The sequence below is a fragment of the Lepidochelys olivacea genome (genome assembly GCF_965140295.1).
Source record: "Lepidochelys olivacea isolate rLepOli2 genome assembly, chromosome: 5".
NCBI classification, from domain to species: domain Eukaryota; kingdom Metazoa; phylum Chordata; order Testudines; family Cheloniidae; genus Lepidochelys; species Lepidochelys olivacea.
Window position 1 is genome coordinate 41,844,480 of NC_140415.1, and position 20,629 is coordinate 41,865,108.

Consider the following 20,629-nt stretch of genomic DNA (forward strand, 5'->3'; position numbering starts at 1 on the left):
GTGCTCTTCTAACCGCCCTGGTGTCTGGCTGCGCGTAATCAGCAGCCAGGCGATTTGCCTCAACCTCCCACCCCGCCATAAACATCTCCCCCTTACTCTCACAGATATTGTGGAGCGCACAGCAAGCAGTAATAACAGTGGGAATATTCGCAAAAAGAAAAGGAGTACTTGTGGCACCTTAGAGACTAACCAATTTATTTGAGCATAAGCTTTCGTGAGCTACAGCTCACTTCATCGGATGCATACCGTGGAAACTGCAGCAGACTTTATATATACACAGAGAATATAAAACAATACCTCCTCCCACCCCACTGTCCTGCTGGTAATAGCTTATCTAAAGTGATCATCAGGTGGGCCATTTCCAGCACAAATCCAGGTTTTCTCACCCTCCACCCCCCACACAAATTCACTCTCCTGCTGGTGATAGCCCATCCGAAGTGACAACTCTTTACACAATGTGCATGACAATCAAGTTGGGCTATTTCCTGCACAAATCCATGTTTTCTCACATCCCCCTCACCCCCATACACACACAAACTCACTCTCCTGCTGGTAATAGCTCATCCAAACTGACCACTCTCCAAGTTTAAATCCAAGTTAAATCAGAACATCTGGGGGGGGGGGGGGTAGGAAAAAACAAGAGGACACAGGCTACCTTGCATAATGACTTAGCCACTCCCAGTCTCTATTTAAGCCTAAATTAATAGTATTCAATTTGCAAATGAATTCCAATTCAGCAGTTTCTCGCTGGAGTCTGGATTTGAAGTTTTTTTGTTTTAAGATAGCGACCTTCATGTCTGTGATTGCGTGACCAGAGAGATTGAAGTGTTCTCCGACTGGTTTATGAATGTTATAATTCTTGACATCTGATTTGTGTCCATTTATTCTTTTACGTAGAGACTGTCCAGTTTGACCAATGTACATGGCAGAGGGGCATTGCTGGCACATGATGGCATATATCACATTGGTGGATGTGCAGGTGAACGAGCCTCTGATAGTGTGGCTGATGTTATTAGGCCCTGTGATGGTGTCCCCAGAATAGATATGTGGACACAGTTGGCAACGGGCTTTGTTGCAAGGATAAGTTCCTGGGTTAGTGGTTCTGTTGTGTGGTATGTGGTTGTTGGTGAGTATTTGCTTCAGGTTGCGGGGCTGTCTGTAGGCAAGGACTGGCCTGTCTCCCAAGATTTGTGAGAGTGCTGGGTCATCCTTTAGGATAGGTTGTAGATCCTTAATAATGCGTTGGAGGGGTTTTAGTTGGGGGCTGAAGGTGACGGCTAGTGGCGTTCTGTTATTTTCTTTGTTAGGCCTGTCCTGTAGTAGGTAACTTCTGGGAACTCTTCTGGCTCTATCAATCTGTTTCTTTACTTCTGCAGGTGGGTATTGTAGTTATAAGAAAGCTTGACAGAGATCTTGTAGGTGTTTGTCTCTGTCTGAGGGGTTGGAGCAAATGCGGCTGTATCGCAGAGCTTGGCTGTAGACGATGGATCGTGTGGTGTGGTCAGGGTGAAAGCTGGAGGCATGCAGGTAGGAATAGCGGTCAGTAGGTTTCCGGTATAGGGTGGTGTTTATGTGACCATTGTTTATTAGCACTGTAGTGTCCAGGAAGTGGATCTCTTGTGTGGACTGGACCAGGCTGAGGTTGGTGGTGGGATGGATTTCGCTGAGGTCTAAGCAAGTCAGTAAACTGCGCCAGCGCGCCTTTAAACGTCCAAATGCACGTTCTACCACCATTCTGCACTTGTTCAGCCTGTAGTTGAAGAGCTCCTGACTACTGTCCAGGCTGCCTGTGTACGGCTTCATGAGCCATGGCAGTAAGGGGTAGGCTGGGTCCCCAAGGATAACTACAGGCATTTCAACATCCCCAACAGTTATTTTCTGGTCTGGGAATAAAGTCCCTTTCTGCAGCTTTTGAAACAGACCAGAGTTCCTGAAGATGCGAGTGTCATGTACCTTTCCCGGCCATCCCACATTGATGTTGGTGAAACATCCCTTATGATCCACCAGAGCTTGCAGCACTATTGAGAAGTACCCCTTGCAGTTTATGTACTCGCTGTCTTGGTGCTCTGATGCCAAGATAGGGATATGGGTTCCGTCTATGGCCCCACCACAGTTAGGGAATCCCATTGCAGCAAAGCCATCCACTATGACCTGCACATTTCCCAGGGTCACTACCCTTGATATCAGCAGATCTTTGATTGCGTGGGCTACTTGCATCACAGCAGCCCCCACAGTAGATTTGCCCACTCCAAATTGATTCCCAACTGACCGGTAGCTGTCTGGCGTTGCAAGCTTCCACAGGGCTATCGCCACTCGCTTCTCAACTGTGAGGGCTGCTCTCATCTTGGTATTCATGCACTTCAGGGCAGGGGAAAGCAAGTCACAAAGTTCCATGAAAGTGCCCTTACGCATGCGAAAGTTTCGCAGTCACTGGGAATCGTCCCATACCCGCAACACTATGCGGTCCCACCAGTCTGTGCTTGTTTCCCGAGCCCAGAATCGGCGTTCCACCACATGAACCTGCCCCATTAGCACCATGATGCATGTATTGGCAGGGCCCATGCTTTCAGAGAAATCTGTGTCCATGTCCTGATCACTCACGTGACCGCGCTGATGTCGCCTCCTCATCCGGTATCGCTCTGCCAGATTCTGGTGCCGCATATACTGCTGGATAATGCGTGTGGTGTTGAATGTGCTCCTAATTGCCAAAGTGAGCTGAGCGGCCTCCATGCTTGCCTTGGTATGGCGTCCGCACAGAAAAAAGGCGCGGAATGATTGTCTGCCGTTGCTCTGATGGAGGGAGGGGCGACTGATGACATGGCTTACAGGGTTGGCTTACAGGGAATTAAAATCAACAAAGGGGGTGGCTTTACATGAAGGAGTATTTCAGGCAGGACTTCACGGAGGGTTCCAATAAGAAATGGTGCACCTAAGTTATTGTTCTTATTGGAACAAGGAGCTTAGTCTGGCCTCTGATTGATACATGGCTAGATTTACCTCACTGCACCTTCTCTTTGAGCGACTGCAGTGTGATCTAGATGAATGAGTCCCCTAGACCGGGGGGGGGGGAGCAAATGAGTACAAAACAAATCTGATCTATTTCTTGTTTTGATCCACTGCATCTATCTTTTACATCTTTGGCTGGCAGCAGACAGTGCAGAAGGACTGCAAGCCATCCACATCTCATGGCTGCTCAGCAGAAGATGGTACAATAGGCCTGCTAGCCATCCTCATCTCTTGCCTGCCCGGCAGAAGATAGTACAATAGGACTGCTAGCAGTCCGTATCGCCTGCCTGCTCACCATAAGATGGTTCAATAGGACTGACCGCAGAACTAAAGAGAATGACCTCGTCAAGTCACTTCTAATGTAGTCCCTGCACCCATGTCTGCCCAGGCGCTCCTGGCCAATGTGGCCAGGAGCACCTCGGACATGACGATGACGGCTACCAGTCCTATTGTACCGTCTGCTGCCACAAGGCAAGGGGTTGCTGCTGCTGTGTAGCAATGCAGTACCACGTCTGCCAGCACCCAGGAGACATACGGTGACGGTTACCTGAGCGGGCTCCATGCTTGCCGTGGTATGGCGTCTGCACAGGTAACTCAAGAAAAAAGGCGCGAAATGATTGTCTGCTGCTGCTTTCACGGAGGGATGGAGGGAAGGGGGGCCTGACAATATGTACCCAGAACCACCCGCGACAATGTTTTAGCCCCATTGGGCATTGGGATCTCAACCCAGAATTCCAATGGGCAGCGGAGACTGAGGGAACTGTGGGATAGCTACCCACAGTGCAACACTCCGGAAGTCGACGCTTGCTTCGGTACTGTGGAAGCACTCCGCCGAGTTAATGCACTTAATGCACTTAGAGCATTTTCTGTGGGGACACACACACTCGAATGTATAAAAACGATTTCTAAAAAAACGACTTCTATAAATTTGACCTAATTTCGTAGTGTAGACATACCCTAAGGCCTGGTCTACACTACGGGGTTAGGTCGAATTTAGCCGTGTTAGGTCGATTTAAAAATGACTGCGTCCACACAACCAACCCTATTCCGTCGACCTAAAGGGCTCTTAAAATCAACTTCTGTACTCCTCCCCGGCGAGGGGAGTAGCGCTAAAATCGATCTTGCTGGGTCAAATTTGGGGTAGTGCAGATGCAAATCAACGGTATTGGCCCCCGGGAGCTATCCCAGAGTGCTCCATTGTGACTGCTCTGGACAGCACTTTGAACTATAATACGGGCTGGATGAATGCACTATAAGGTGGGTAGAAAGTTGGCTAGATTGTTGGGCTCAACGGGTAGTGATCAATGGCTCCATGTCTAGTTGGCAGCCGGTGTCAAGTGGAGTGCCCCAGGGGTCGGTCCTGGGGCCGGTTTTGTTCAATATCTTCATAAATGATCTGGAGGATGGTGTGGATTGCACTCTCAGCAAATTTGCGGATGATACTAAACTGGGAGGAGTGGTTGATACGCTGGAGGGATGGGATAGGATACAGAGGGACCTAGACAAATTGGAGGATTGGGCCAAAAGAAATCTGATGAGGTTCAATAAGGATAAGTGCAGGGTCCTGCACTTAGGACGGAAGAACCCAATGCACAGCTACAGACTAGGGACCGAATGGCTAGGCAGCAGTTCTGTGGAAAAGGACCTAGGGGTGACAGTGGACGAGAAGCTGGATATGAGTCAGCAGTGTGCCCTTGTTGCCAAGAAGGCCAATGGCATTTTGGGATGTATAAGTAGGGGCATAGCGAGCAGATCGAGGGACGTGATCGTTCCCCTCTATTCGACATTGGTGAGGCCTCATCTGGAGTACTGTGTCCAGTTTTGGGCCCCACACTACAAGAAGGATGTGGATAAATTGGAGAGAGTCCAGCGACGGGCAACAAAAATGATTAGGGGTCTGGAACACATGACTTATGAGGAGAGGCTGAGGGAACTGGGATTGTTTAGTCGGCAGAAGATAAGAATGAGGGGGGATTTGATAGCTGCTTTCAACTACCTGAGAGGTGGTTCCAGAGAGGATGGTTCTAGACTATTCTCAGTGGTAGAAGAGGACAGGACAAGGAGTAATGGTCTCAAGTTGCAGTGGGGGAGGTTTAGGTTGGATATTAGGAAAAACTTCTTCACTAGGAGGGTGGTGAAACACTGGAATGCATTAGCTAGGGAGGTGGTAGAATCTCCTTCCTTAGAAGTTTTTAAGGTCAGGCTTGACAAAGCCCTGGCTGGGATGATTTAATTGGGTATTGGTCCTGCTTTGAGTAGGGCATTGGACTAGATGACCTCCTGAGGTCCCTTCCTACCCTGATATTCTATGATTCTATGAACTCCTGTGCACTAGCCAGGTACACAGGAAAAGCCCTGGGAACTTTTGAATTTCATTTCCTGTTCGGTCAGCGTGGCGAACTCAGCAGCACAGGTGACAATGCAGTCCCCCCAGAATCGCAAATGAGCTCCAGCATGGACCAAAAGGGAGACACTGGATCTGATTGCTGTATGAGGAGAAGCATCTGTGCAGGCCGAACCCCGATCAAAAAGAAATGCAAATATATTTGCCAGAATCTCACAGGGCATGTTGGACAGAGGCTACAACAGGGACACACAGCAGTGCCGTGTGAAAGTTAAGGAGCTCAGGCAAGCCTACCAAAAAACAAAGGAGGCAAGCAGTCTCTCCAGGTCAGAGCCCCATACATGCTGCTTGTAGGATCAGCTGCATGGCATTCTAGTGGGGGACCCTACCACTATCCCACCACTGTCCATGGACATCTGCAAGGGGGGAGTCTTGTGCTACAGGGAGGAGGATTTGGGGGATGAGGAAGAAGAGGAGGAGGAGGAGAATGCATAGCAGGCAAGTGGTGAATCCGTTCTCCCCGGAAGCCAGGACCTTTTCATCACCCTGGAGCCAATACCCACCCAAGATGAGATCCCCGAGCCTGAAGCTGGAGAAAGCACCTCTGGTGAGTGCACATTTATAACTACAGTACAGGGTTTAAAAGCAATAGGGTTTAATGTTTGATTTGCCCTGAAGAATTGGGATGCTCTCCTGGAGGTACTCTGAAAGCCTTTGCAGAAGGTTTCTGGGGAGGGCTGCCTTATTTCGTCCTCCACGGTAGGACACTTTACCATGCCAAACCAGAAGCAAGTATTCTTGAATCATTGCAGCACAAAGCATGGCAGTGAATGGTCCTGAGTTTTGGTTGCATTCAAGCAACATCCGGTCTATATCTTTTTGTCTTAGCCTCAGGAGAGTGATATCATTCATGGTCAGCTGGTTTAAATAGGGGAATTTTTGTAAGGGAACAGTAAAAGGACCCCGTTCATGCTGGGCTGTTTGCGCTTGGCTAAAAGGGATCATCCCAGAGAATAGCCACATGGCGGGGGGGAGGTGTGAAGGGATCATCCCGGAGAATAGCCACACAGTGGGGTGGGGGTAGGTGTGTGCTGCACATCCACCCGAAAACCGCAGCCCCTACTTTTAAATGTGAAACCGAACCCATTGCTTGCTCTGGGAAGGGAGGGTGCTGCAGTTTGAAAACATTCCCACATGTTATGAAGGTGTAAAAAGCCAATCCCGCTTACCAAAAGGCTTACCGTGGCTGACTGGAAACCGAATTCTGTTGCCCAGCTGTGTGTGATGTGTCACCATACCGGCAGGCGCTCAATGTAAAAGGCAAAATGTGACCTTGTACCTAAAGCACAGGTGCTGTCTGCTGTGAATTGCTTGATTCACTATGAAAGAGTCTCCTTTTTGTTCTCAGAAATGTATCATCTTAAATTTTACTCCCTTTTTATCTCCCCCCCGGTGCAAATGTTTCTACGTTTCTATCATCTCCATCTCAGAGGTTATCACAGATTAGAAGGTGAAAAAAATGCACTTCTGATGGCATGTTTTCCGAGCTCATGCAGTCCTCCCGCACTGATAGGGCTCAGCTTAATGCATGGAGGTATTCAGTGGCAGAGGCCAGGAAAGAATAAAGTGAGCGCGAAGAGCGGAGGCAGGATGCAATGCTGAGGCTAATGGGGGAGCAAACGGACATGATGAAACATCTGTTGGGGGAGCAAACGAACATGATGAAGTGTCTGTTGGATCTGCAGGAAAGCCAACAAGAGCACAGCCCCCCGCTGCATCCACTGTATAACCGCATGTCCTCCTCCCCAAGTTCCATATCCGCCTCACCCAGACGCCCAAGAACGTGGGGGGGAGCTCCGGGCACCCAGCCACTCTGCTCCAGAGGATGGCCTAAGCAACAGAAGGCTGTCATTCAAACAGTTTGATTTTTAGTGTGGCTTAAATAAATAATGTGGCCTTGTCCTTCCCTCCTCCCCCACCCCACCCGGGATACCTTGTCCATTGTCTCTTTTTTTTTTAATTAATAAAGAAAGAATGCATGGTTTCAAAACAATAATTACTTTATTTTGAAGGGGGTAGAGTGGTTGCCTTACAGAAAGTCCCTTCTTGCTGCTGCTCAAACAGCCCAGAGTTCCTAAAGATGGGAGCGTCATGCACCTTTCCTGGCCATCCCACGTTGATGTCGATGAAACGTCCCTTGTGATCCACCAGTGCTTGCAGCACCATTGAGAAGTACCCCTTGCACTTCACGTACTGGTTGGCAAGGTGGTCCGGTGCCAAGATGGGGATATGCGTTCCATCTATCGTCCCACCACAGTTAGGGAATCCCATTGCAGCAAAGCCATCCAGTATCACCTGCTCATTTTGCAGAGTCACTACCCTTGATAACAGAATGTCAATGATTACATTGGCTACTTGGATCACAGCAGCCCCCACAGTAGACTTGCCCACTCCAAATTGATTCCCAGCTGACTGGTAGCAGTCAGGCAGTGCAGGCTTACACAGCGCTATTGCCACTCACTTCTCAACTATCAGGGCAGTTCTCATCTTGGTACTCCTGCGGTTCAGGGTGGGGGAAAGCAACTCCCAGAGTTCCAGGAAAGTGGCCTTATGCATGCGAAAGTTTTGCAGCCACTGTGAATCATCCCATACCTGCAACACTATGTGGTCCCACCAGTCTGTGCTTGTTTGCCTGGCCCAGAATCAGCGTTCCACTGTACCAACCAGCCCCACTGCCACCATGATGTCCCAATTGCCACAGCCTGTGCTTTCAGGAACGTCTGTGTCCATGTCCTCATCAAAATCCTCCTTGTGCTGGCGTCTCTTAGCCCGGTTCTCCATATACTCCAGGATAATGCTCGAGGTGTTTACAATGCTCACAACAGCAGCAGTGACGGTGAGCTGAGCGGGCTCCATGCTTGCCGTGGTATGGCGTCTGCACGGGTAACACAGGAAAAAAGGCGTGAAACGATTGTCTGCCATTGCTTTCACGGAGGGAGGGGCGACTGACGACATGTACCCGAAACCACCCGCGACAATGTTTTTGCCCCATCAGGCATTGGGAGCTTAACCCAGAATTCCAATGGGCACTGGAGACTGCAGGAACTGGGATAGCTACCCACAGTGCACCGCTCTGTAAATCGATGCTAGCCACGTTAGTGAGGACACACTCTGCTGACTTAATGTGCTTAGTGGGGACATACGCAATCGACTGTATAAAATCGATTTCTAAAAATTGACTTCTATAAAATCGACCTAATTTCATAGTGTAGACATACCCTTAGACTCTCCTATAGTTTTTAAGTTGACCTGCTAACTCGTGTGAAAACTGTATCTGTCTTGTCTTCATTAGGATTCTACCTCGGGTTAGCTAGTTTAAGAACACATCATTTTTTTCCATAGAAGACAAGACCTAAGGAAAGAGGTAGGGACATAGCATTATAATGTAGTGGTGTTATACTATACTTCATTACTCTGTTCAGCTCATTCCATCTCATAGTGCATGAAGTTTCTGGTAGATTTTGTTTTATACCGTTCAGCTGCAATTTCCCTTCCCTCCCTCCCCCACCCCCTTTAATTTCTGGGTTTTATTATACCTTAATTTTTTCTGATCTTTCTATATGCTAGATTTCCAGTTCCAGATCTTTCTTTGTAACTCTGATGGGGCATGGACTGTTCAGATATTAGCTATTAGTCTTCAACATATTAGCTGGAACAATGAGGAAATAAAAAGTGGGGGGGGGGGTGAAAATTATAGGAGGAGTAAATCGAACAGTTTCTGACTCCAAAGTACAATTTTTCTCAAGACAGCTGTCAGACTTTTAAGTCTTCTACCATTCATTCAAAAGGCTTGACAGTCAGGGTTTGGTTTAGATTTACAGTTCAGTGGTCTTTGTCCTATCTGAAACCTAGTGCACTAACTTTTCCCTATAATTATATTCTGTTTGATCTTCTGCTACAGATGTCTGGAGAGTTGAGGGGGTTATTTTTGTGTTCATTATTGGAACTGACAGTCTTGAAAAAAAGTCTCATTCACGGCTGTTAAATATTCTGTAAGTGTTTTAAGACATTTCACATGTCATTGAGTATCTTCCAAGGAAAAAAATAGTTTAGCTGTACAAATCAAAAAAGGAAGATACTGATCAATATTCTTAATTTTGTTTTGTACACTATTAAATTATCCGTTGTTATTAATCAATATCATAGAAATGATGTACCCAAACAATTGGAATAATTAAGGTGCATATTTGTCACACTGACATTCTACAACAAACTGTTTAATTGGATATATAAAGAGTAGCCTTAGGCTATTCTAGATAATATTACTTTACTTCGGTGTTTTTCCTTATTGGCAAGAAGAAATCTGTTTATGGTAAAGAATTTTGAGGGGTTTTTTGCTTGTTGCCACAACACTGAGAATGTGATTTGTAGCTTCCTCAGCCTGGGAGACAGGACAAAACAGGAAAGTTGTCAATATGACCATCAAACTACAGAACAGTAGTTACAACAGATGGAGCAGTGGTGCCTTCAGGCAACATCATTCAGCATCCTGTATGTTAGTCTTAAGTACTAAATGAAAAAGTAAAAAGGGTTGAGACAAAGATGTGAAATATCTCTGACAGCTGGAATCCTTCAAAATAAAAATGAGATATTTGTCATTTAACTTCCCATAACAATGTTCTATATGATACCCTTAATCCTGAATCAGTCCTAATTCATTCATTCACATGACATATGTCCAATTGAATATGTAATACAATTGCCTTTTCATCCAAATCCTTCTTTTTCTACTTTCCTGTTACTATTGGCCATTCTACTTTCCTACCAATTTCTCAGACTTGAAAGTTTGTCATTATCTTTGCCTCCCGCCTGCCTACACATTTATTTCAAGAATAACTTGACTCCTCCCTGAAAAGAAAAAAAAGGATAAATTAAATTAGTTCTATTTTTAAAATAAATAGAGAAATGTTAATATGATGCATGCTAAACTTTGTTAGTAAATCACTCTTATTTCATTACACCCTCTACCTTCCTTCATTGGAACTGTTTAAATTGTAAGCTCTTCATGGTAGGGGCCCTGTTCTCATATACTTCTGGAAAACCACTTGCCTATATAAATAAAAATAATGAAAAACATTTTCCCTGGTACCAAGAAGCAAATTTTAAAAGCTAACAAATCAACCATATGTGACATTTCACTGTAACTAAAAAAACAGCTATAATAGTAAGAGATTAGCTCTTTAAATGGTCAAATAAAACAATATAATAACAATATAATAATAATATAAGCAGTTATATAATGTTTTTCACCCCTAGTTTCTCAATGCTTTTTATAAAGGTTTATAAATATAATTTGTCTCAGCTTTACAGATGGGGAAATTGAACTGTAGACAGGTTATATGACATAATTAGGACTGCCTTTACATGTCTTAAATTCATATATATGAGCCTGAATTTGTGGGATAAGGAACAAAATAGCCCTAATTGTGTCTTGTTTAACTTGGCCTTTTAAATAGCTATGCCCAATCTAATAGGTCTTTTTTTGCTTATTTTGTGCTGTATTGGAAGTGTCTTTGATCAAATAACTTTTTGTTTATTAATTCTTATGACATTTTAAGCTAAATTATCACATTGATGCAAAAAGATGACATATTTTAATAAAAACAAGCTCCCATTACGAATTTGGGAAATTTTAAGACTAAAATTAGTCATCACTATGCAAGGTAAACATAGAATCGTAGAAATATTGGGCTGGAAGGTACACGAAAGAAGTCATCAAGTCCAGCCTTTTGCTCTGAGACAGGACCAAGTAAACCTAGACCATCCCTGACAGCTGTTTGTCCAACGTGTTCTTAAAAACCTCCGATGATGGGGATTCCACAACCTCACTTGGAAGTCTATTCCAGATCTTAACTATCCTTATAGTTATGAAGTGTTTCCTAACATCTAACTTAAATCTCCCTTGTTACAGATTAAGCCCATTGCTTGTCCTTCCTTTAGTGGACGTGGGGAGCAATTGATTACAATTATCTTTATAACACCCTTTTACATATTTGAAGACTGTAAGCAGATCCCTCCCTCAGTCTTTTTTTCTCAAGGTTAAACATGACCATTTTTAACCTTTCCTCACAAGTCAGGTTTTCTAAACCTTTTATCATTTTTGTTACTCTCCTCTGCTCTCCCCAGTTTGTCCACTTTTTTCCTAAAATGTGCTGCCCAGAATTAACTGAACACATTACTATTGCTGAGGCTTCAGCAGTGCTGAAAAGAGCAGGAGAGTTGCCTCCCACGTCTTACATAAGATGCTTCTGTTAATACACTCCAGAAAGATATTTGCCTTTTTCACAACTCTATCACATTGTTGACTCATATTCAATTTGTGATGCATTGTAACACCCAGATCTTTTTCAGCAGAACTACCACCTAGCCAGTTTTCCCCCATTTTGTAGTTGTGCATTTGATTTTTCCTTTCTAAGTCAAATACTTTGCACTTATCTTTACTGAGTTTTATCTTGCCAATTTCAGATCAATTTCACAATTTATCAAGGTTGCTTTGAATTCTAATTCTGTCCTCCAAAGTGCTTGCAACCCCTCTCAATTTAGTTCCTTTTGCAGATTTTATAAGCGTATTCTCCACCCCATTATCCAAGTCATTATGACAATATTGAATAGTACTGGACTCAGGACTGACCCCCGTGGAACCCCATAAGATAGGTCTTCACAGTTCGACAGTGAACCACTGAGAGCTACTCTGAATAAGAGTATAAGAATGGGCATGCTGACCAACGGTCCGTCGAGCCCAGTATCCTGTCTTCTGACAGTGGCCAGTGCCAGATGCTTCAGAAGGAATGAACGGAACAGGTCAATTTATCAAGTGATCCATCCACTGTCATCCAGTCCCAGCTTCTAGCAGTCAAAGGTTTAGGGATATCCAGAGCATGGGGTTGTGACTAATGACTATCTTGACTAATAGCCATGGTTGGACCTATCCTCTATGAACTTATGTAATTCTTTTTTGAACCCAGTTATACTTTTGACCTTCACAACATCCTATGGCAATGAATTCTACAGGTTGACTGTGTATTGTGTGATGTACTTCCTTTTGTTTGTTTTAAACCTGCTGCCTATTAATTTTATTCGGTGACCACTGGTACTTGTATTATGGTGGGAAGGAGTAAATAATACTTCCTTATTAACTTTCTCCACACCATTCATGATTTTATAGACCTCTATCATATCCCCACTTTAGTTGTCTCTTTTCTGAGATGAACAATCCCAGTGTTTTTAATCTCTCCTGAAATGGAAACTGTTCCAATGGAAACCCTAATAATTTTTGTTGCCCTTCTTTGAACCTTTTTGAATTCTAATATATCTTTTTTGATATGAGACAACTAGAACTGCACCCAGGCATACCATGGATTCATATAGTGGCATTATTTTCTGTCTTATTATCTATCTCTTTGCTAATGGCTCCTAACATTCTGTTAGCTTTTTTGACTGCTGTTGCCCATTGAGCAACTGTTTTCCAGAACTATCCACAATAATGCCAAGATCTCTTTCTTGAGTGGTAACAGCTAATTTAGATCCCTTCAGTTTGTATGTGTAGCTGGGATTATGTTTTTCCAATGTGCATTACTTTGCATTTATCAACTTCGAATTTCATCTGCCATTTTGTTGTCCGGTCACCTAGTTTTATAACTCTTCAAAGTCAGCTTTCAACTTAACTATCTTGAGTAATGTATCATCTCCAAACTTTGCCACTTCCCTGTTTCATCGCCTTTTTCAGACCATTTATGAATGTGTTGAACAGCACTGGTCCCAGCACAGATCTTTGAGGGATCCTACTATTTACTTCTGTCCATTGTAAAAACTGACCGCTTATTCCTACTCTGTGTCCTTGTCTTCCCTGAGTGCTCAGGTTTCAGAGTAGCAGCCGTGTTAGTCTGTATTCGCAAAAAGAAAAGAAGTACTAGTGGCACCTTAGAGACTAACCAATTTATTTGAGCATAAGCTTTTGTGAGCTACAGCTCACTTCCTTATACTCTTATTCAGAGTAGCTGAATTGGATGAAGTGAGCTGTAGCTCACGAAAGCTTATGCTCAAATAAATTGGTTAGTCTCTAAGGTGCCACTAGTATTTCTTTTCTTCTTGAGTGCTCAATCATCCAGTGTCCCTTCTGTGTGTTTGGCAGGCTTCCTGCTTCTGATGTACTTCAAAACAATTTTGCTGTTAGTTTTTTGTCTTTTCGTAGTTGCGTTTCAAATTCTTCTTTGGCCTGCTTATTTATACTTGACTTGCCAGAGTTTGTTCCTTTCTATTTTTCTCGGTAGGATTTGACTTCCAATTTTTAAAAGCTATATTTTTGTCTCTATCTGCCTCTTTTACTCTTACTGTTTTAATTTGTGGTATACATGTAGTTTGAGCTTCTGTTATGATGTTTTAAAAAAAGTTTCCTTGAAGCTTGCAGGCATTTCACTTTTGTGACTGTTCCCTGTAATTTCCATTTAACTGTCCTCCTCATTTTAGCATAGCTCTCCTTTTTGAAGTTCAGTGCTACTGTGATAGGTTTCTTTGGTAATTCCCCCCCCTCCCCCCCAAGGATGTTGGTTGCTATTATCAAGCAGTTCAACTATATTCAGTTCTTGGACCAGATCCTATGCGCTGCTTAGGACTAAATCAGGAATTACGTCTCCCTTTGTGGGTTTCAGGCTAGGTGCTCCAAGAAGCCGTCATTAATGGTATCTAGAAATTTTATCTCTGCATCTCATCCTGAGGTGATATGTACCCTGTCAATATGGGGATAGTTGAAATCCCCCATTATTATTGGGTTTTTTGTTTAATCTCCTTGAGCATTTCACTGTTACCATCATCATCCTGGTCAGATGGTTGGTAGAATATTCCTACTGCTATATGCTTGTTGTTCAAGCACAGAATTTCTGTCTAAAGCTGTTCTATAGTAATGTCTATGGCTTTCAACCAATTGTGCACCCACCTTCTAGTAATTTTATCTGGATCATATTTCCCTAGTTTACTTAAAAGAATGTCATGAGGACTGTGTCGAAAACTTTACTAAAATCAAGATCTATCATGTCTACGCCTTCCCCCCTATGACCAGGCCAGCAAACCCGTCAAAGAAGGAACTTAGGTTGGATTGGCATGATTTGTTCATGACAAATCCATGCTGGCTATTCCTTATAACCCTATTATCCTCTAAGTGTTACAAATTGATTGTTTAAATAATTTGTTTCAGTCTTTTACCAGGTATCGCAGTTAGGCTGACTGGTCTATAATTCCATGGGTCTTCTTTGTTCCCCTTTTTAAAGAAAGGTATTATGTTTGCCCTTCTTCAGTCCTCTTGGACACATCATCCAGGAGTTCTCAAAGATCATTGCTAATGGTTCCAAGATTGCTTTAACTAGTTCCTAGGATGAATTTCATCATGCCCTGCCAACAATTTATCAGAATATTCTTTAAGCTGTTCTTTCTTTATTTTGGCTTGTGTTCCTTCCCCCTTGTTAATATTAATTGTGTTGATTATCTGTTCTGCATGAAGACTGAAGCAAAACAGGCATTAAACAACACAGACTTCTTGATTTCATCAGTTATTAGCTCTCCTTTTCCCACTGAGTGGAGGACCTACACTTTCCTTCATGTCTTTTGCTTCTAATGTTTTGAAAGAAGTTCTTATAGTCTTTTATGTCCCTTACTAGGTGTAACTCCTTTTGTGGCTTAGCCTTTCTTATTTTGTCCCTATAAGCTTGCGTGCAGGTAACCAAATATCCATGAATGTGAGGAGTTATACAGTCATTCCAAATGAATGTCAATAAAACATGTATTCCATAACATACCATCATGTATTCTGATATTATTACATATATTGTGCAGAAAATCTCCTTTAGAACTGTTTTAGAGGGTTAAAAAAAAGTAAGGACTCTTTCATATACCTTCACCTAAAACCAGGGAGTCTTTGTATCATGAGTAAAGCTGTACAGGCCTGGAAGGGAAAAAAACTTACCTGTTTGTAACTAAAAAATGTTAGAAACCTCTGTGACCTAGAATAAGAATTTCTATTCATACTACAACAGGATTTTAAATTAGCATATAGATACATCAGCATAAATTAGCTGAATTATAGAGTATCAATAATGAGAGCAAAAATATCACAATTGATCTGCTTCTTAGTAAAGAGTTATGCACAGGTACTATACCAGTTTAATTTGTTACTCTCTTTGCTCCTGCCTTGATCATTTTAGTTATAAGGCATGTCATCTGGATACCCATATTTCTCCTTTTCTTTTCTTTTCTTTTCTTTTCTTTTCTTTTCTTTTCTTATTTTGCTATGTTTGTTTTTTTAGTTGAATTGTATTAACAGATTTTGTGTGAATTTGTTCACTCTTTCTGGTGGGTTCTAAATACTGTAACAGAACTTTTCTGATTGCCCTGAAAGCTAAAATCTCTGCCCAGCAGCCAGCCGACTAGCCAGGTTAGATGCTAGGCAGATGCAGAAGGCTCCTGTGGTGAAGAAATCCTTTCCCTCAAGCCACAGAGTGGCTACAAAACCTGGTCTAGTTTATTGGCTGAAGTAGGCTCTGCAGCCCCATCCCCCATGGAACGGAAGACAAGAGGACCAAGTAGCAATGGAACCCCAAACCCTGCCTCTCCCCCAGAACACCCATAGCCTAGCCTTTCCTTCCCCACACATGCCGCACTGCAGAAGGTCCAAATGAATTTTTACACTATGCAGGGGATAGAAATTTCTTTTCATCTGCAGGACATTCCACATACAGCCCATCCCATTTCATAGTCAGAGAAGCAGAACCTGAATTGTAATCTGTTTGTAGTATTTCTTATCTAGATAGTTAGGAATCCTTTGAAAGTTATTCTAACAAGTTAGCCATTTCCTTTGCAGTCAAGAACTAAGGATTGTTTTAAATAGTTGTTGATGGTGTGTGTATAAACTTTTGGTAACAAAGCATTCACAAATCCTCAAATATGACTGTAAATCATATCATACAATCTAGCAAAAAGACAGTTGAATTTGAACAGATTCTAAATGACAAGACCTTATTACTGCCATAGAAGTTCCAATTATCATATCACAAAAGACTTTCACAGACATCTTTGATAGAGGAAGTAACTTCCCCCTCTTCACCATGGCAGCCCTAATAAAAAGATTGTCCTTTACAAAATTGTCTTTAAAAGTCCACTGTATAGGGCAAAAATGTATGTTATGCATTTTGTTTGCCAAACTGTGATGTCTTTACTTGTTAATTTTTCTTTGCACTATGTAGAAATATTTCAACAGCACTACATTTCTATGCATTCCAGATGGACCCTGAGGCAGGATTTAATCCTGATATCACAGATGCACAATAATGAAAGGCAGTCAGGCCTCCCAGCTGTTCTCAAGCTGTTTGCTTGTTCATTTTGGCTGGAAATGAAAATGTATTGAGGTACGGAGGGAGATGTGTAAAAAACCTATTAAACCAGGTGACTAAATCTCTCAAAAGACCAAGAACCAGTGAGCAGCAAAATCAGACAGGTGGTATGGCTACTTGAATACCTTCTCAAAGGATTTAAATTTGACACCCAGCAAAAGATTGTTGTACTTTGAATTTGGTTGTGCTTATCCAGTATGCTTTCCATTTTGTTGTAGGATTGTACTTTGTGAAAAACAGTAGTAGCCAGTGTTACTGACCTCAGAGGTTTGCGGGATCAAATCAAGCATGCTGGGCTGGATGCTTTGATCTGAACTGTGAATGCAAACTTCACTTTGCATTGTCATTGGCAGGGAGATAGATTATCTAGTCTAACAGGTTTTTCGCTTCTAAACTTCATCTGCTGCATATGGGATATTATTTTGCAAACCTGTACTGAATTATCTATGTAAAAAAACAAACATTACCACAACACCTGAAACAATCAGGAACTTTTGGCTAGGGCGGTCAGTTATCTGTGTAACAGTGTGATCTTATTTCTTTTACTCTTGTCTTCTTTCCCACCCCTTCTCTCTATTAATTTGTCTCAGACACTTGTTTTATATTGTAAGCCGAGTCTGGAAAAGTACAAATGTGCCAGTATTCAAAAAGGGGAAGCAGGATGACCTGAGGGACAGTCGAACAGTTAGTTTGACATCAGCCCTAGGCAAAATAATGGACAAGCTGATATGGGATTCAGTTAATAAAGAATTAAGGGATAGGAATATAATTAATGCCAGTTATATGGTTTAATGGAAAACAGGTCTTGCTAAACAAACTTAATTTCATTCTTAGACAAGATTACAAGTTTGGTTGACAAAGGTATCTGTGTGGATGTAATATACTTAGAATTTTGTAAGAATTTGACTTCGGCGTGACATTCTGAAGAAAAAATTGGAACTATGCAATCTCAATATAACGTACATTAATTGGATTAAGAACTGGCAAACTGACCAGCCTTAAAAAGTAGTTGTCAGTGAGGAATCATCATTGAATGGGTTTCTAGAGGGTCCTACAGGGATCAGGACAAGACCTGATGCTATTCAACATTTTCATCGATGATCTCAAAGTAAATATAAAATCATTGCTGATGAAATTTGGGATAATGCACACATTGGTGGAATGGTAAATAATGAGGGGGACAGGGCAGTCATATAGATTGAGCGGGATCATTTGGTAAACTGGAACCACAAAAATGATTTGAGGGTGGAGAGAGTGCCTTACAGCAAAAGACTTAAATCAGGGGTCTCAAACTCAAATGACCACGAGGGCCACATGAGGACTGGTGCATTGGCCTGAGGGCCGCACCACTGACCATCCCCTCCCGCTGCCCCGGCCCCGCCCCCACTCCACCCCTTCTGTGAAGCTCTGCCCCTGCCCTGCCTCGTCCCACCCCTTCCCTACCCCCATTCCAACCCCTTCCCTGAAATCCCCACCCCAACTCCATCCCCTCCCTCCGGCCCCTGCCCTGGGTCCCCTCCCTTCCAGGGGGTGCAAGAAGGGTGCGATGGGGGGTTCAGGGCAGGGGGTTAGGGTGCAGGAGGGGTGTGGCAGGGGGCTCAGAGAGTTGGGGGGCAGGGTGGGGCAGGGGGGCAGGGTGCAGGATGTGGCAGGTGGCTCAGGGCAGAGGTTTGGGGTGCAGGAGGGGTGCAGGGTGCACCAGGGGACCCAGGGCAAGGGGTTGGGGTGCAGGAGGGGTGCGGGGTGTGGCAGGGGGCTCAGGGCAGGAGGTCGGGGTGCAGAAGGGGTGTGGGGTGCAGCAGGGGGCTCAGGGCAGGAGGTCAGGGTGCAGGAGGGGTATGGGGTGCGGCAGGGGGCTCAGGGCAGGGGGTTGGGGTGCAGAAGGGGTTCAGGGGGCCGGTCTGGCCCAGCGCGCACCGGGGGCAGGGCAGGCTGGCTCCCTCCATGCCCTGCCCCCGTGCCGCTCCTGGAGGCCTGGGGATCTGTGAGGAGCAGCCTGGGCAACACATAGACCCCTGTGCCCCGCCTCCACTCCCCCAGTTCCTGGCCACTTCCTGGAGTGGCGTGGGGGCAGGGCTGGGCCGCGTGTTTGAGACCCCTGACTTAAATGGTGAGGAAGTTATATATCCAAAAGCTTTTCATAAGGTGTTTTGTCTGGTAATTCAGAAGACACGACAAGCCTGTAGACTGATATTAAATCACAAAGTATACATTCACTGCACTTGTTTAGCAAAAAAATTGTTTTCTATTTCAGAGGAAGAAACTGATCCAAACAGCATTGTTACAGAATATCTACAGGAGAAGAAAAAGTATGAAGATCTGCGGAAGCAGCAACCAAAGAAAGGGATTTCTCGTGAAGATCAGGTAGTTGCTTAAAATAATAAAACTGACACTAAGGAAAATCTGTTTCACAGAAAACTCTGGAAAAGTTTCTTATCTCTTCAATTATATTACACAAAATCTCACTCCAAGAAAAAGGTTGGCTTAATTCTTTAAAAAAGAGGACTCAGTGATCCCTTATGTGGGTTATTCAGCCATAGGTGCTGGGAAAGTCTGTGAAGTTTCCAGTCAGTTCTTCAGTCAGAACATCAATATTGCTATGCTTGAAAATGCCATGAGTTTGCCCCCAAAAAAATTCGGGAGAGAAGGGCTATCCACATAGATAACGAGGAGTCTCTGGTGGCGCCTTAAAGACTAACTGATTTATTTGGGCATAAACTTTCATGGGTAAAAAACCCCACTTCTTCAGATGCATGGAGTGAAAATTACAGATATGCCATCCCTCCGCTGCTGCTACACATACTATCATGTCTACGCCGTTGTTTCTACTCACACTAGTGCAAATATATGTATGTGAGCAGGAGAATCACACCCCTAGCTCATAGTGTAAATGTCGCTTAGTGCATATGGTCACAGCCAGTGTCACTACTGTTGCAAAAAGTTTTCCTTATGTTCCCCTGCTCTCCATAACATTTACCTTTTGGCCTGATTTGTTACATGCTTGGTCTCTGTCCAAAATTGACTTTTTTATTAAGTTTTCAAGAGATTACAACCATGCTGTAGTTTTGAAATGGACAAAAATATATTTTCTCTAATGTAGAAAGAATATTTTTTCTTAGCTATAACAAAAAAGAGAGAACATTGCAAAATCAAACTTGGTTGGTGAATAAATGTGCTTTGCTAAGTTTAAAATAGATGTGGCTTTTAGATAACAAAATTTGGAAAATTTTAAAACATGAAACTGTGAAGCAGAAAATAACATATATCCAAGATGCATACATTACACTTTACAAATGTATTTATTTGGATACAGAGGTTAGGAGTCTACTACAGACCACCTAACCTGGAAGAAGACGTGGATGAGGCTTATTCTTAAACAACTAACAAAATAATTTCGAAGCACAGGACTTGGTAGTGATGGAGGACTTCAACTACCCAGACATCTATTGAGAAAATAACACAGCAGGGCATAGATTGTCCAACAAGTTATTGGAATGTATTGAATACAATTTTTTTATTTCAGAAGGTGAAGAAAGCTACTAGGGGAGAGGCTGGTCTACATTTGATTTTGATAAATGGGAGGAACTGGTCGAGAATTTGAAAGTGGAAGGCAGCTTAGGTGAAAGTGATCATGAAATGGTAAAGTTAATGATTCTAAGGAATGGGAGGAGGGAAAAATAGCACAATAAACATAATGGATTTCAAGAAGGCAGACTTTAGCAAACTCAGGGAGTTGGTAGGTAAGATATCATGGAAGCAAGTCTAAGGGGAAAAACAGTTCAAGAGTTGGCATTTTTTCTAAGAGACGTTATTATGGGCACAAAAGAAAACTACCCCACTG

At 43.3% G+C, this 20,629-nt stretch overlaps 1 protein-coding gene across 1 annotated transcript in view; it reads left to right on the forward strand.

Annotated features, from left to right (window-relative positions):
- Nucleotides 1-20,629, forward strand: part of CWC27 (CWC27 spliceosome associated cyclophilin) — a 228,923-nt gene that overhangs the window by 180,587 nt on the left and 27,707 nt on the right. The window contains exon 12 of the mRNA XM_084628358.1: nt 19,043-19,152. Within this exon, the coding sequence (XP_084484484.1) occupies nt 19,043-19,152 (110 nt within the window). The remainder of the gene's footprint in view (nt 1-19,042; nt 19,153-20,629) is intronic.